General features: G+C 36.6%; 1 protein-coding gene across 7 annotated transcripts in view; it reads left to right on the top strand.

Annotated features, from left to right (window-relative positions):
* The window catches only part of LOC115918360 (RNA-binding protein Musashi homolog Rbp6-like), a 49,019-nt gene extending 34,236 nt beyond the window's left edge, over positions 1–14,783 (top strand). For 4 of the 7 annotated variants that reach the window (XM_030975128.1, XM_030975130.1, XM_030975123.1 and 1 more), the window contains 4 exons: positions 883–1,092; positions 2,450–2,640; positions 4,506–4,508; positions 8,678–14,783. In XM_030975128.1, coding sequence (XP_030830988.1) covers positions 883–1,092; positions 2,450–2,640; positions 4,506–4,508; positions 8,678–8,731 — 458 coding nt within the window. In that variant the 3' untranslated portion in view covers positions 8,732–14,783. Of the gene's footprint in view, positions 1–882; positions 1,093–2,449; positions 2,641–4,505; positions 4,509–6,454; positions 6,536–8,677 lie in introns of all 7 variants that reach the window. The other 3 variants (XM_030975115.1, XM_030975120.1, XM_030975107.1) reach the window with 3 other exon arrangements.
* The last annotated feature ends 477 nt before the right edge of the window (positions 14,784–15,260 follow it).

The raw sequence follows: 15,260 nt of genomic DNA, 5'->3' as shown, positions 1-15,260 counted from the left end.
GTCATGCTGTGTGTATGTGCACATTATTTATTAAGATATGTACTAATCTTTCCATCCAAATAACGCTAACCTAAACCTTTGCAATCAAGCTCCCCATATGCATGCTTCATCTTAGTTCCCCCCTCCCCCTTCTCTCTCTACCTATTTCTATTACTTTATCTCGTTCAGGCCTGCTCCTAATCATTCTCCATAAAGGTACAAGTCTTTGGAAATAACCAATAACAAAAAATCCCATAAAAGCATTTACTAGCTCTTGATACTGAAGTTTTTTTTTGTGGAAAGTATGTGGTTGACAATGGAATTGACCAAAGGAATATAATTCCCAATTTCTCCAAAATAATTGTTTAAACAAAGATATTTCCAAATTATGAGGCTGTGCTCTTCAGTTGTACTGTTAACCTAGCAATAGAGACTTTGTAAAAGTTTCCATTCTTATAATACTTCCTGTAATGCTTTATAGTTTCTATATCAGATAGCTAGTATATTACTATGTTCGCAAATTTTGTGAGTGTGATTTTTAGAGGATTGCCTTTCTAGAGAGAGATTTGGAGTAGACCTGAGCTGGATTTTGCATAACAAAACGTAACCATTTACTAACTTCCCCTGCCCCTCCCCTCCCTACCTCAAGCCTTTTCTCAATTATCCAAGGCACATACTTTTAAGAGTGGGTGGGGCTAGGACATAATTCACATGTGCTGAAGACAAACTTATGTAATAGTTAGGAATAGTTTAATGTAATGTTACACCCTGAGATTGTATAGTCACTATGGACCCAGGCCCGTGTCCCCTATGCTACGACGGACTTTTGCCGACCAGGGCTGTAGAAGAAATACACCGAGGGTATATGATCACCTATCCCTTGTGTGTTACCCCCTCTATCAGGGATTCCGACATACGCCCCAGGTATAATGATGCCGGCGGCTGGGGTCCCTCCCACGCCCGACCGTCGAGGCCAGACGCCGATTACCTACTCGTACCCTGATTATGGGTCTGCCGGCCCCGCGGGTCGCTCAGCCCCGCCTCCTCCTCGCAACGAGCCTAGTTCCATGTCACACCAGCCTGAATATGGGAGGGACTTTCACCAGCCTCCTGGTAGGTCGATCTATTTAAACAAAATTGAGATTTCTGCACTTTTTTAAATCTTTAATAGAAGGAAGAAAAAATGTTAGCTGTATAGGATGGCTAAGATAAGGTTGTTAGCTCTACAGGGTGGCCAAAAAAATAATTGTTAAATCTACAGGGTGGCCAAAGAAATAATTGTTAGCTCTACAGGGTGACTAAAGAAATAATTGTTAGCTGTATAGGGTGGTTAAGAAATAATTGTTAGCTCTACAGGGTGGCTAAAGAAATAATCACAAACTGTACTGGGTGGCCAAAGGAAACACATAATACCTTGAACTGGTAGAAGAAAATTGGATTTAATCAGCCTGGTGTATATTGACTAGTGGAGCTTGTTAATTAGATAATTGTGTAATTTAATTAAATTTAAAAGCACTTGAAATGTTAAAGGTTACTGCATATTTATATAGGATTGACTTCTAGTGGGTTCAACTAGCTATCATGAAATAGCACTGTATGTTACTGTTCTTTCACAGAGATGATTTTGTCTGGTGAAGAAGGGGAAAATCAAGTTTTACAAAATAAAAGAGTTCATATGAAATATTTGTAGTGGAAGTTGTAATGGAAAACAATTTACTTGATCAGCACTGGCGATAATGTAAAGCACACAAACACATTCATACACCCCTTTCCTGAAGCTAAGTCCCAAAGTTATGATTCGCACATATTTCTTTGAAAAGCACTTTCCACAGAGTCCCATAGATTCTTTTCTCTTCTTCCTCTCTCCAAGTCAAGTCATGTAGAATAGATAGCATACATAAATACACATATAGCGGCATGTTCCATTGAACGTAGAATGATTATATAACTCCTTCACCCATTCCCCAACATCGAGGGTCCGAAGCTTGCTGTGTGTGCTCCGTAGATAGAAGTTACCTGTAGTTTCATAAACAAAATAACCTTAACCTTGTATAAATCCATGGTAGAATTAGCTTTAGAATTGTCAAAAAGGTATATCACATATCAATGTATTATATTCACCTTCCCTTGTGTATATAGAATAGAATAGATTATATACAGTAGTTATAGAATACCTCATTTATTCCATTTGTGCTTGTTGTTTCTACCCAAGAGCTTGTAGAATGCTTTGTAGTATTAACGATATATATCTTTAATATATGTTTGGAATATGATGATATGTTGCATCATGCCAATTGCATTTTGGTGTGGGCGTTACTTTATGCACTGATGTAGCACATTTCTAATTTGATATTTTACCTCCTTTTTTGTTCTGTTGTTGGTGATATTCTCCATCCACCTCTGTTTTCATCCTTGCCGTCACCGTCCTCGCCATCGTCCTCGCCATCGTCGTTATCGTCGACCACCACAGTCATGCCGAATAGCTACCAGCAACAGAGCTATGCACCGTCACCCTCACCCGTTAATAACCGTTACAACACAACCAACAGTCCGGGACCTATGGACATCTACGGCGGCTCCCAAGACCAGGGAATGGGGGGTAACTACGTTCCCGCTGCCAGCCCTCAACCGACCCATGCGTTCGGCATAGGTTCCCAACCGGTAAGTTGAATAGACCCTCCTTTATCGGCGAGCATTAGTTAAGCGAGGGACAGGGAAAAAAATACATGGGGGCTCAGGGCGAAGTAGCCCCCGAAATGCCCAAAAGAGCCCCCGAAAGTCATAAAAGAACCCCCAAAAATTTGCATAGAGTTCAATGCAAAACAAATTAAAGAGTGTTATTTTCATGTAAGCAAGCATGAAAAGTAGCCCCCCCCCCCCCCCCCCAATTTTTTAAATATTTTTTTCCTGCCGAGGGAGGGAGATTCTTCTTTCCAGTTTACTGGAGGGATCCAATTTCTTTGAAAGGTTATACACAGTGTTGGTCAATGGCCTGGATTGTTGGGGTGCAAACTAGATGTAGATGACTAAAGACCAAATTGGTAATCAGTGTTCTTTTACAATAATAGGTGTAAACCCTGAAGGGGGACAAGAAATATCAGGGCCATTTGTTCTGTTGGAGAAATCTATTTTCCTCAATTTTTTTCTCTGTGAGATATAAAGGAAACAACAGGTAAGTCCAGTAAAAAAAAAAAAAAAAAAAGTTCTAGTCTGTGTTTCTGAGAATTAAAAAAGTAAGGGAATCTATTTTGTACCCCTGTGACCTTAACCACCACTGTGCATTTTTCTTTAATCTCTAGTCTGTCTACTTTAATCTACCCTTTAGAATAACATAATGAATATCTGTCCACACTTTCAATGGACAAAAGAAAACCGATCCAGAAAATGATTCTTGAGTAAAAATTTCCTCTGAATTATAGATTTTGTAGCCTTAGAACACAACAGCATCTTTCACCCTGCATATTCCACTTCTATCTACCAAACAGAATAGAAAAAAGACTTCAAAAGATAACAAAATTCTCTTATAGATGCTAAATAAAATCAATTTGCTTCAAACATTCCAAATTCAGGTTTTCCAACATTTTAGTAAAGAAATTTGTGCGGACCAACTATTGTAAAGAAACTGAAATATATGGAATAGTTCCTCACAGGAGTGTTTTGGTACTATCTTTACTGCTTCATACCATATATCTTTGCTTGCTACTATGGGTATAGTTTCGATCATAAGCAGGGTATTTCATGCTCTTCTGCCCTTTCTCGTCTTCTTCTTCTACGTTTTTTGTTCTGTACTTTATCTCTGTTATCGTTATTTGTCTTCAAACCAAACCAGGCCTACCTGTATATAAATCCAGGATCAGTCAAAAAAAATCCAACACACGACAACCCTTTAGATCATTTTAGAATATAGAAAGAACCCTTTGTCCTTCCCTAGTGACCACGGGCCAGTTTCTTGAAACCATCAAATAAAAACCATCACGGACATCCTCTAGAAACGTGTGTTAATCCTATAACACATGATTGTATAGATTGTCTAGGGAGTTGGACTTATGACGGTTTTGAGAAATGGCCCCCAGGTTCTTCGAGGTATGCACACGGCACTCTCTTTATGACAACAACCTCTGTTTTTACTTAAATTGGTACTTTTTATAAAACATGTATATGCGAGGAATACCTTGAATTGAAAATATTTCCATTCACCGTTTTCATTTTTCAGCTTGATTTAGAGAACTGATTTTTTTTAAATCATTGGAACATATCGAAAGTGTCAATAGTGGAAAGGTTTTTTTTCCTGGGGGGATAACAAATTGAAAATAAGTGCAATGTGCTTGTGAAGTTCATGACATTACGGAATCTGAATATTAATGGGTGAGATACGTCTCCATATTACCCGTTACATGTACAGTATACATGTATATATTCCTTCTTTTATAGCTTTGATTCTGTACATACATTTACTTTCAAATTCATTTATTTTATCTCTTTTATTTGGATGTATTACTCGTGGCTGTATTCATTTGCTGCAAAAGAAGGTAACGTCCTTCTGAATGAACTTCAAGTCTTTATTTTGAAATGGTGCTTGTAAATAGCTATGTGCATCAAGTAGTATTCAGCTTGTTACAAATATTCATATCCCAAAATATCTTCTTTTTTTCCCACTCCAATCATTCCACTGTCTGCACTTAGCTGTGACCATTTCAAATGATAAATCCCACGTTCCGTATTCCTTGTTCCAATTCCGTCACCCGTAGATTGTTAGTTCAGATGTATAGCACTTCAATCCTCTTCACTGTCTAAGTCGTACACCCCCCCCCCCCCCTCACGCCACACCAATGACTATATAGAACTTATAGAGTTGAGTTGTTTACTAACCACCTGGTTCACATTTTGTTTTTATTTTATGGATTTTTGAAATTCAAATTGGTGTTTATATTTTGCTTTAAGGTGGGATGAGAATTGTTGTTAACACGAAGAAATGCATTTTGGTATATATGTAGGACTAGCCATTTCCCCTTCACCTACCTACCCCCCTCATTATACATGCACAAGCCTTCAGAAAATTTCCCCAAACAAACTCCCCCATCACACCCCTTCCCCAAGTTGAATCACCCCCTCTACTGGTAGTAGATAGACAAGCTTTGTGGTCAATCTATGTGTTTCTTTATTATTCCATTTGAGTGTTGTTGACTTTCAAGTGTTTTTTCCCCCACGTTTGTGTGAAGTGTCTTTTTTCCGAGGGTTTTGTCATTTAGTGGTTATTTTGTGAATTTGGGCATGAGCAGTCGTGAAGAGTAGCATTTAGGATATTCTCCAATCATTAAGGAAAATCATTTTTGAAATTTCTCAACAATTGAGCGAATCAGCTTGTCCTCAAAATAATGACACAGATATGTCATAACTCTTATAAGAACCTATAAGCAAAAGGAATTAATTACACATTGCAGCAAAACAGTGCCAATATCGTTGAGGAAATTTAATGAATTTGCCAATTTAATGCTCAAACTTTGATGTATTTTTCGTGAACCCCATCCTGAATTCAAAAAATGACGAAATGCTGCAATCAAATTTATTATGCCTGCTTATGTATATTAAATAATTCCTACAATGTTTTTTCAACCTAAGGCATACCAAACCTGCAAAATTGGCACCTTTGTGTATGATGATGTTAAACTTAATGATGCACAAGAACCCATTACACAAGGCTCTTTTTATATATCCTCATTCCACCCCTACACTGTGTGTTTGTTTTCATTTCTTTACAAGGAATGTTTTGAGAACTTGTGCATTACTCTAATCGTAAGCACATGAAGATATCTTGAATTTGAAATTTGCAAATGTTACTCCCATGTTAGTTATCATTACAAATTTCCCCTATCAAAATCATTCTTCATGAAGAAATAGTTAGGGTTGTATTCATGGAATAGGGGGGGGGGGCATAGTTTAGATACTGGATAATGTTGTTACATCGCTCAAGCACTACAAAATTGTGGTGTTTTGTACCTGTAAGAAACAAGATATTCAACTAATGATTTAGATCTGATTGATTTCAGTGACTGAGCTTGTATTTGGAAATTCATTATATTAATATTCTCTTTAAAATGGCATCAATGATTAAACCTGTTTCTCTTTCCTTCATCCATTCCCCACTCTCTCTCTCTCTCTCTCATCTGCTTCTCTTTATACCTTTGCAATCGCTTGCTATTTATTCTTCCACTCTTTATTACTTTATCTTTCTTATTTCCATTGTCCTTTGCTATGCAACTTCTTCCTCCATCTCCCTCCCCCTCTCTCTCTCTCTCTCTCTCTCTCTCCTTTTCTTTCTCTCTTCCCTCCCCTACCATCTCTCTCTCCTCCTCCTCTGCTTTTTTGCATACCCCTTCACATCGGTTTCTGCCCTCCTGGCTCCACCACCCTCTCCCCTGCCTTGCCCCGCCCTGCCCCGCCCTGCTCTTCCTACGCGGTGTATTTGCTGGTGCAGAGTTTGATGCAGAGTTATCACCACAATGGTTACATTCACTGAGAGGGCCCTACAACTGAAAAACTCACAAACGGCTCCAAGGTATACCACTAACACTTCTTCTTCATCATCCCCCTCTCCCTCTTTAAAAAAATACCAGATAATTTCTTTCTATGCATTCATGTAATAACACCCACATTATGTTTTATGTACACCTTTTTCTCACCACAACTCTTAATGTCATTCCGGCTTAAAGACGTTCATGCGTGGCTATATAATCGTTCGTGAAGTAGGCAACTTGGCGCACACTGAGCCAACGGGTATTACGCTCCCGTACGGACGTACGCATCAAGGGACGCTAGTACGCGCGAGAGCGTAATACCCGTTGGCTCAGTGTGCTGCCCTCTACGTACCCACGCATGAGCTACTTTAATAGTTCCCTGCCCCAACATGCCATGCAAGGAGGGGTCAAAACATCCTTGTAGTTGTGCAGTATATAATTTTCCTTGTAGATTTAAGAAACCAAGATACCATAGAGCACTCCATATCAAAGGTAAAAGAGTTTTTTAGAATCTATGGCAGATCAAAGCTTCTCTTCAGAAGAGGGGGGGCGCAAGCTGAGCCCCCCCCCCCCCCCCCCCCTAAAAAAACGGGTGAATAGATAATTCTTCAGCGAAACTTATTTTATGGGGGGAGAGATACCAGCAAAAACAGATTAGAGATCCATAACTGTCGAGCTTCAATAAGGTGCAATCATTTTTGTTTCTATCAATTTGATAAAATGGATTTCATGAGGCGAATATTCAATTACATAATGCCTCCAAAAGGAACTGCTACCATAGCATGTTACCATTTCTTGTTCTTGCTTTTGACTAAATGTATGTTCTCATTTATTCGAACACATCTGTGCAATTTGTAACGGTAATGCTAATTACATTTGACTCATTGGCATGGGGATCCATCATTCCAATTCCTTGTAGCAAGTACTATTTTTTTTATTAAGTAGATTCATTGCATAGCAGATGCTAATACTAACATTCATCAAGCTATTTCAGTGGCTTTTCAGTGGCAGGGTGCCCACAAGGGTTTTAAACTTGCATCAGTTACATTCTTGAATTTTATTGGTCAGGTTTGAAAAGGTTGATATTCATTATCAACCAAACATTATTTATGATATATTATTCATAAAATGTGTTTGAGGTAATTGTTTCCAGTTCATAGTGACTGTCCCATGGACCAGTGATGGTCTAGTGGTAGAGTCGCTGCCCGGCAAGCAGTAGATAGCAGGTTCAAATCCTGCTCCTCCCAAGATTTTTTCTGACTTGTTTTCAACTACAAGATCGAGCACGCAATCTTTATCTACTGGGTGCAAGCTAAAAAATTCTTCACAAAAAAAAAGAAATTGTTAAAAATTAACAACAGTCAACAGGGCTGATGTAATTGTTTGTTTAGTCCATTGTTGGTATGGTGTCAGGCTCATTGATGTAACCGAAGTATAGGTAATGAAAATATCCCCCCCCCCCCCTTCCTAAGAAGAAGAATAAATTAAATATATAAATAAATAATGACAAACAATCCTTAGATAGCAGAATTTAACATTAGATTGATGGTAAATATGTGTTACAGTATGCTTGTAATAATGTCTAAACTGATGCTAAATTTGTACCCTTTCATCATTATTCAAAAAGTTATTGTCCATTTGGAGCCAGAAGGGATATATACTCTATGTTAAAGTATATATGAGTTACTGCCCTTCTAGCTCCGATCGGACGATATGATCTTCAAATGAGGATTCCTTGTATCCTTTTTATGTATACAAGGAGTATACAGACAGGATGAATAATGACTAACCGACCAGGGGGGGGGGGGGGGGGGGGCGTTTCACAAAGACTAAGGTCGATTTTAAGTCAGACTCAACTATGACATGCCGTTCATGCCACTGTTTGCTCTCATCATTTACTGGCATTGGTTTCTCAAGGGAAGTACACATCATGGTAACAAATCTACTTTTTTTTATAATGATTATTGAAGGAAACATTATTATATAAAGATCATAATGGTGAGAGCAAACGGTGGCATGAACGGCCTGCCATAGTCCAACTTCAAGTCGATCTTAGTCTTTGTGAAACACCCTCAGCAAAGATTTATGCTTTCCATTCGATAGACCAATCTTGACAGAAAAGGAAAGAGGGAAGCAAATTTCAAGAATGTTCTTATTTTGATGTTTTGTTGTTGATTCCACAGACAGGGTATGGATCTGGTCATTATAACACAGTCTCACATGGGAGGAACTACTAAACCTTTCGTCTAGTTCTTGGATGATATCTTCAACTGGCTTCATTTCAACAACGGTCCTACTCATTCACACATCTATCTCTATGGACGTTTTGCTGATACACACTGTGGAGAAAGAACGGTTTATGTATACTATCAGCTGGTTAGCATAAAACCAGCATTATTTATCAATATTACAGTGTAAGTTTTTCTCCAAATTTTAATCCTGTTAATTTAAACTTTGAAAGGAATATGTTCATGAACTGTATCGTAAGATGTGATGGTTTTTATTTCAATCATTTTTTTTTAAAATCTTTAAATACTTATCTTTTTTTTTTAAATTTTGCACTTTGCATGGCTCTTATATCTTTGCTATGATATGTCACAGCCGACAATCATTTTTTTTTTGGCTGATGCGTTCTTTTTTTTCTCAATGATAACATTGGTCTGAGCAATCTAAGGCAATTTAGGGTGATATTAGTGTATATATATATTATCTTGTTCAGTTTTGTTATGAATACTTGCATTTAAATATGTTTTGCTTGCTTTCTTTACACATCTGTTTTTTTTTAAAACTTATGCAGCCAATTTAGTCTGCACTCAATGCAATGAAATTATGAAAGAGAATAAGTTACGAGACATTTTAAAGATGGAATATTTGTGAAATCGCATTGTAGCCGATCGCCCGATGCAGATGTTTTTCGGAGGTAAAGGAGTAACCAGTGTATATTAAATGTGATTATTTATTCTGAACAGAAAATGCGTCTGGTTTCAGATAAGTCCGTTTTGAAACAGTAATTTTTTTTTGATATCCGGATCTCTGAAACTTGCAGCATGCATGTAGGGTGTCTGTGAAGAACACATACCTCCGAGGATTGTCCTCTCTCCGTAGGTGCTTTTGGCTATTCGGGCACAAGTCACAGAAAAGAGGCTTTTGATATATGTAAGACCTTTTCATACAACTCAGAAACACAATCCATTCAGGAATTCAGATTTCTAGCATTGGCTTCTTATGGTGGTAATTTTCATCGGACATTTCTACTTACTTTTTGATGTTACGAATATGGATTGTTGTTTCTTAGCTTGTGAAGGTTGATGGTGGCCAAGGGCGGATAGTTAGGAATTGGGTAGGCAGAATATTTTTCGAGCAACATGTGCCATTGTTGGAGAAGCTAGAGAGAGAGTAAAACAGAAAGATAAACAAACTTGCCACATTGCCTATAGCATGTGACTTGTAGTAAAGTGCATGAAATCGGAAGATTGGAGATATTTTTATTCACTTAATTGCACAATTCCATCAATATTTGTATCATCTAATTGACAATCTCAATCTATGAATTCTGTACAAGTTTTGTAATTCTCAGCAATATTTAAGGAAAAAGAGGAAAGAATTGAATTGCCAAAATTTGTTTGTGTGAATTGATTATCCTTTGCTTAGCTATGTGATTATGTGTTTTTTAATTGAGAACTATTTTTGAAACGTCGTTGTAGTCATCTCTCTCTCTCTCTCTCTCTTTCTTTCTTTGTTTCTTTGTAACACTTCTCTGAGTTAAATTTTTCACAAGGCTGTCTTTTCGAAGAATTGAAGACGCAAATCAAATGCCATACACAATGAGTTGATTACAGGAGTTTGGTATATACCATACACTCCGCATTCTATTTTATGCTTAGAAAAAGAGTCAGTTTATGCTTTCTGCTTTCAATTTCAAAATTGAAATCATGGATTATAATGAAATTTGAGAATCTCTTGGAGTGAGCGTGGAAGAACATACATTTTCTTCTCTTTTTTTGACAGTGTCTGTCTGAAATGTACTCATGAAATTAACCAAAATTTGACAGATTTTGCCTGAATCATGTACTAAATTTCTATTACCTAGGCTGCTGTAAGAAACGTCAAATGAAACGATGAAAGAAGCTCCGGGGTGGGTTCAAAATATCACTGTACATAATGATTCTCAGGTTGGCCGGTACTCTGGTTGTATGCGATAGAAAGGAAGAAGCAGGAGACAAATTTTATCAGAATTTTGAATTTGCACTCGCGAGGTGCGAAGAAATAGCTGTAATATATCTGGCATGGGGCGAAGAATCCAAATTGGCTCTGCATCCATCCTCTGACTCCAAGGGATGTGTAACCACTGTGATGTTTCAATGATGATCGTGTATTTGATGAATGTGTATGAGAGTGTTTGGGTAAATGTGTGAATTTTGACTTGTCCTCTCTGTTTGTCCATTGTAACGATGGAGCTATATCTCTTGTTGTATGTTTTGTGTGTTTTCTTCCTTCCTCTCAACTCAGGGTTGAAAATATTTTAAAAAAAAAAAAATACATTAACAGTGGTTTCAGCATTGATTCTGTTTTCTATGAAAGATGTTTGGAAAAAAGGTGAAATCAACTGAACGTTTTAAAAAAATTATAAGAAATAATAAGTTTGAAATGGAATGAATGATATTGTAATGTAGACTGATTTTACGACTAAGTAGTGGAGTTGTTATGTTTCCGTGTTTAGGAGCCAAATCTTTCCACTCTGTTCTTCTGAGTTGACCTCTAGGTTCGTTAATTCCCCTTGGAAGAAAGATCCAATCTAGTTGTACTATCAACAACAACAAAAACAATATTCTAAGAAGTGCCAACGTAATTGTTAACCGAAATAGGGTCATTCATTGACCTATTTTGTTATCAACAAACATTCTAAGATTTGATTTCATTTGATTTTATTCTTTACACTCAGTCTTGTTCTTTTCACATCTTTTGTTTAGGTCATTTTTTTTTGTTAGCTCGTATGTGTTGTATCATGGCTTTTTAAATTATTCTCTCATTTTTTATATATATAAATATATATATAACTCAATTACTTGTGAAGCATATAATAAGGTTCTGCTATTCATTTTATTCTTGGTTGTGTATTGACTCTCTCTTGTACATTTATCGGTAAGTTATTGTAGCTATGACACCTAGTATCGGAGGTAGAAGTAGTAAGGTAGATTAGAAGTACTTGTAATTACGTGGTTGTGGTGATCGTAGATTGTGCACTAAGTAGTAGGTATACCATGTCTAAGTCAGTGTAAGAAATTAAGTGTAGATAATCTGATAAATTTGTGATTTTGAAGTGACATAGGACTGGGGGCGTACCCCCCTTCTTCATTGTCTTTTGCTCCCTGTTCTCCTCCCTGGAAAAAAAAGTTTATATCAAATCTCTGCTTTGTCTATATCTCTATATATGCACAGTTTCAGATATCTTAATTAGCTTGTGGAGATTGTTTATACTCTTGTCTAAGACAAGAGAAAAAGAATTATATGGCACATATGACATGGTTCCGACTGCCAGTAGTTGCCATGACAACGAAGGTTGTGTATGGCATAGATAACTTAACATGTCGATTCACAGCATGTTAGTTTGCATCACATGGAACAGAAGCACAGGACCTTGAATTATTTTATGAAAAATTTGACATGAAACTGCCACCAAGGTCATAGTTCAAAGGTCATGGATAGCAGGGCTTGTTTTGTAAGAGAACGGAAATGATTTGAGAGGAAGAAAATCTTGCAAGTCGACGTAAAATAATATGAAACGGTCAAGTTTGAAATATCCTTATTGGAAATGTTTAGAGTGCATGCGTCAAAGAATAGTGTTTTAGAGTAAGCATGGTGAGAGATAACTCTTTTATTATCTTTACTCAGATGTGTAGTATCTGTAGATTGGATATAGAAACCAAAAATAAGAGATGATATAACAAATCTCCAGAATATTTATTTATGATAGGAAGCATTGCTGCGGTTACACAGCGGCTAACATTAGAGTGAATCATGTAGCATGCGTGCCTTATGATAGAAAGATGGAGATTTAGCAATCAACTTTTTGATCCAAATGTCTCTGGGATGTCGAATAAAGAATGGTCTTCTACATCCAAAGAAGAAGCAGGATTGACAGACTGGTAGGGATGGACTGGAAATATTGTGGAAAGGAATATAGGATGGGACTGAAAGTTGGTGAAGTGTTTTTGTAGCAGTGCTGGCAGCGCAACCATATCATATGTACCTCATTATTAAGAAGAAGAAAAACCGTGGCTACCTCAATTCCGCCACTATTAATACGATGGACAACCACTGATCCACATCTACGGTGACTGTGTACACTGATTGCTTTATCAACATGCTTTTCTCAATTTGTACAAGAAGCCTGTATATGTAGCAGCTCACTAGCAAGACAACTGATTTCGTACATATTTATATTCTGCTTATCGAGCTAGCCTTCCCCTCTCAATAATGTTGGGTATATATAGCATCCATGTTTGTATATGGTCATTCATGAAACATATCCACACAATCATATACTGTGGATTATATATATCGTATTGTATGGTATACAATTGAGTCCATTTTTGGTTGTTGCTATGAGCACGGTTTGTTCACAGGGTGCCGGCTTGATATCATGTAGGGTTTTAGAAAAGCAGGCATCTTAAAAAGGAGACGATTCTTAGTTGTTTATTTTGGTAAAACTCTATTTATTTTTTATGGGAGAGGGAAGGAAGGTTCTATCAGATATTATGGGAGGTTCCTTAATAGTTTTTCTCCTTTTTTTTTTTGTTTCCAAAATTGGTAGGTCTTTGTGAATCTTATTATTTGAGATGTCATAGACACGAGCTTCAAATCACGGGTATCCTTATATTTTGTACAAATATTGTGAGAAAAGCTGTAATGTAAACAGAGACATGAAACATCTTTGTGTCGCTTTTCGAACAAATGACGGGGATTTATAAAAAAGTGGAGATCACATATCTGGGAAAATATGAATGTTGTGATCTATGATGACTGGATTTTTTAATATTATGAAAATTTGAAAAAAAAATGAAATGAAATAATTTTATGTCTAATTGTACATATGGAGAAGATACCAAAAATGTATTATTGACATTTTATTCATCAGAGGGCTGGAATGTAGACTAATCATGCAGATAGGATGTAGGGAGATGCCTCCGGCAATCTAAGTAATAGACAGAAAATAGTGTAGTCCTTTAACAGAGTGAGCGGGAATATTTATGAGACCCTGAAAAAAAGTGCAACATAGACAAATTATTGAGATAGTAAAAAGGTGTTCTATCTACTCCTCTCATTTTTTATTTCGTAGAGAAATTATGATTTTAAAGAAATAAACAACAACTGACCCAATATTATGTTGGCTGTTATTCCTCCCAAAGAGAGGGAGGATGGTGTGATGAACTTGAATGGTCGTAGATTTAGCAAAGATTTTTAATGTACATTTTCAAACTGCAATGAATTCTTTTTGTAATGATGAACGATATTAAAGGAGTATGATACATCTCTTTGGGAAGAAGAACAGCTAGCATAATGGGGAGAATCAGCTTTCTTGTCACGTACGACCTTTTTGCAGTGAGATTCCAATTGCCAATCATGTGAACAAGTTCATATGTCCTTACAACTTGTCGTTCTTGTATAGACTTACTTGTCCATGGACCAATCACATTTGAAATTTAAGATGTTCTTTGTTTTATTTTGTTTCTTTTTCCTTGAAATGTGCTCTTTTAAGTTGACTGTCGTGTCTTGTTCTGCTAAAAACAGCACCAACTATAATATATGAGGAAGGTGTTATAATGCCCATATTTTTTATATAGGCTTGTTTTGACTATTTATTCAATTAATAGTTGTCTAGTAAGATTGCTGTGAAATGGGCGCTTCTATCGTGGCAGCCTCTCTCTATTTCGTAATTTAAAACAATTTTTGCAATATTGTGCACTAAGATTTCTACTTATTATGAACACCTACCAAATGTCCGCACTAGAATGAAATAGTAGACTATTTTCTTCTGCATATTTTAAATTTATATGAAGTATTTAGCCATTAACTTTTGTTTTTAAGATTTTCTTTTACTCTATCTGTGGTCACTGCTTCAATATTTTTTTTTCCATTGACACGAAAGTTGTTTCTCGCTTTGTTGTTGTCCAGTTGAACTTTGTGTAGTTGTAAATGGTAGGGTGATGTTAATAATGCACTGATGAAATCACACTAAAAAATGAAATGTTAAAATATTGATAATAAATTCTGTTTGACTTCTGAAAATGAGCGTTGCCGTGTTGTTGTATTTTAGGTGAATGGATCTTGTGTAAGATGGCAATTTTAACTGACTCTCGTGTTTAATGTAGAAGGAAACAAACAGTGGAGTTGAAAGATATAGGAGAGATGGGGAAGTAAGAGAGAGAGAAAGACAGAGAGAGACGGAGACAGAGACAGAAAGAATTGATTGATTGATTGATTTTATTCGCCAAGCCTCAACATACAACAATATAAAAGACTAACAGATCAACAGGATAACCCACGAAAGCTCGAGAGCTCATTTCCAATAGGTCCCCGACATACGTATACAAAATTAATAAGTTAAACTCGTATTATTTACAGACAGATAAGAAAAAAAACTTATTAAAGATAATAATGATGATAATAATAACAACATTAAAATAATAATGATAGAAATGATAATAAGTACAAGGATAATAAGAAAACAAAAAAGAAGAAAATGAGGAAGAAGGAAAATAATGA

This window comes from Strongylocentrotus purpuratus, unplaced genomic scaffold (assembly GCF_000002235.5).
Source record: "Strongylocentrotus purpuratus isolate Spur 01 unplaced genomic scaffold, Spur_5.0 spur5_contig_867, whole genome shotgun sequence".
NCBI lineage: Eukaryota > Metazoa > Echinodermata > Echinoidea > Camarodonta > Strongylocentrotidae > Strongylocentrotus > Strongylocentrotus purpuratus.
Note: the sequence above shows the minus strand (reverse complement) of the source record. Positions and strands in the feature narration are given on the sequence as shown.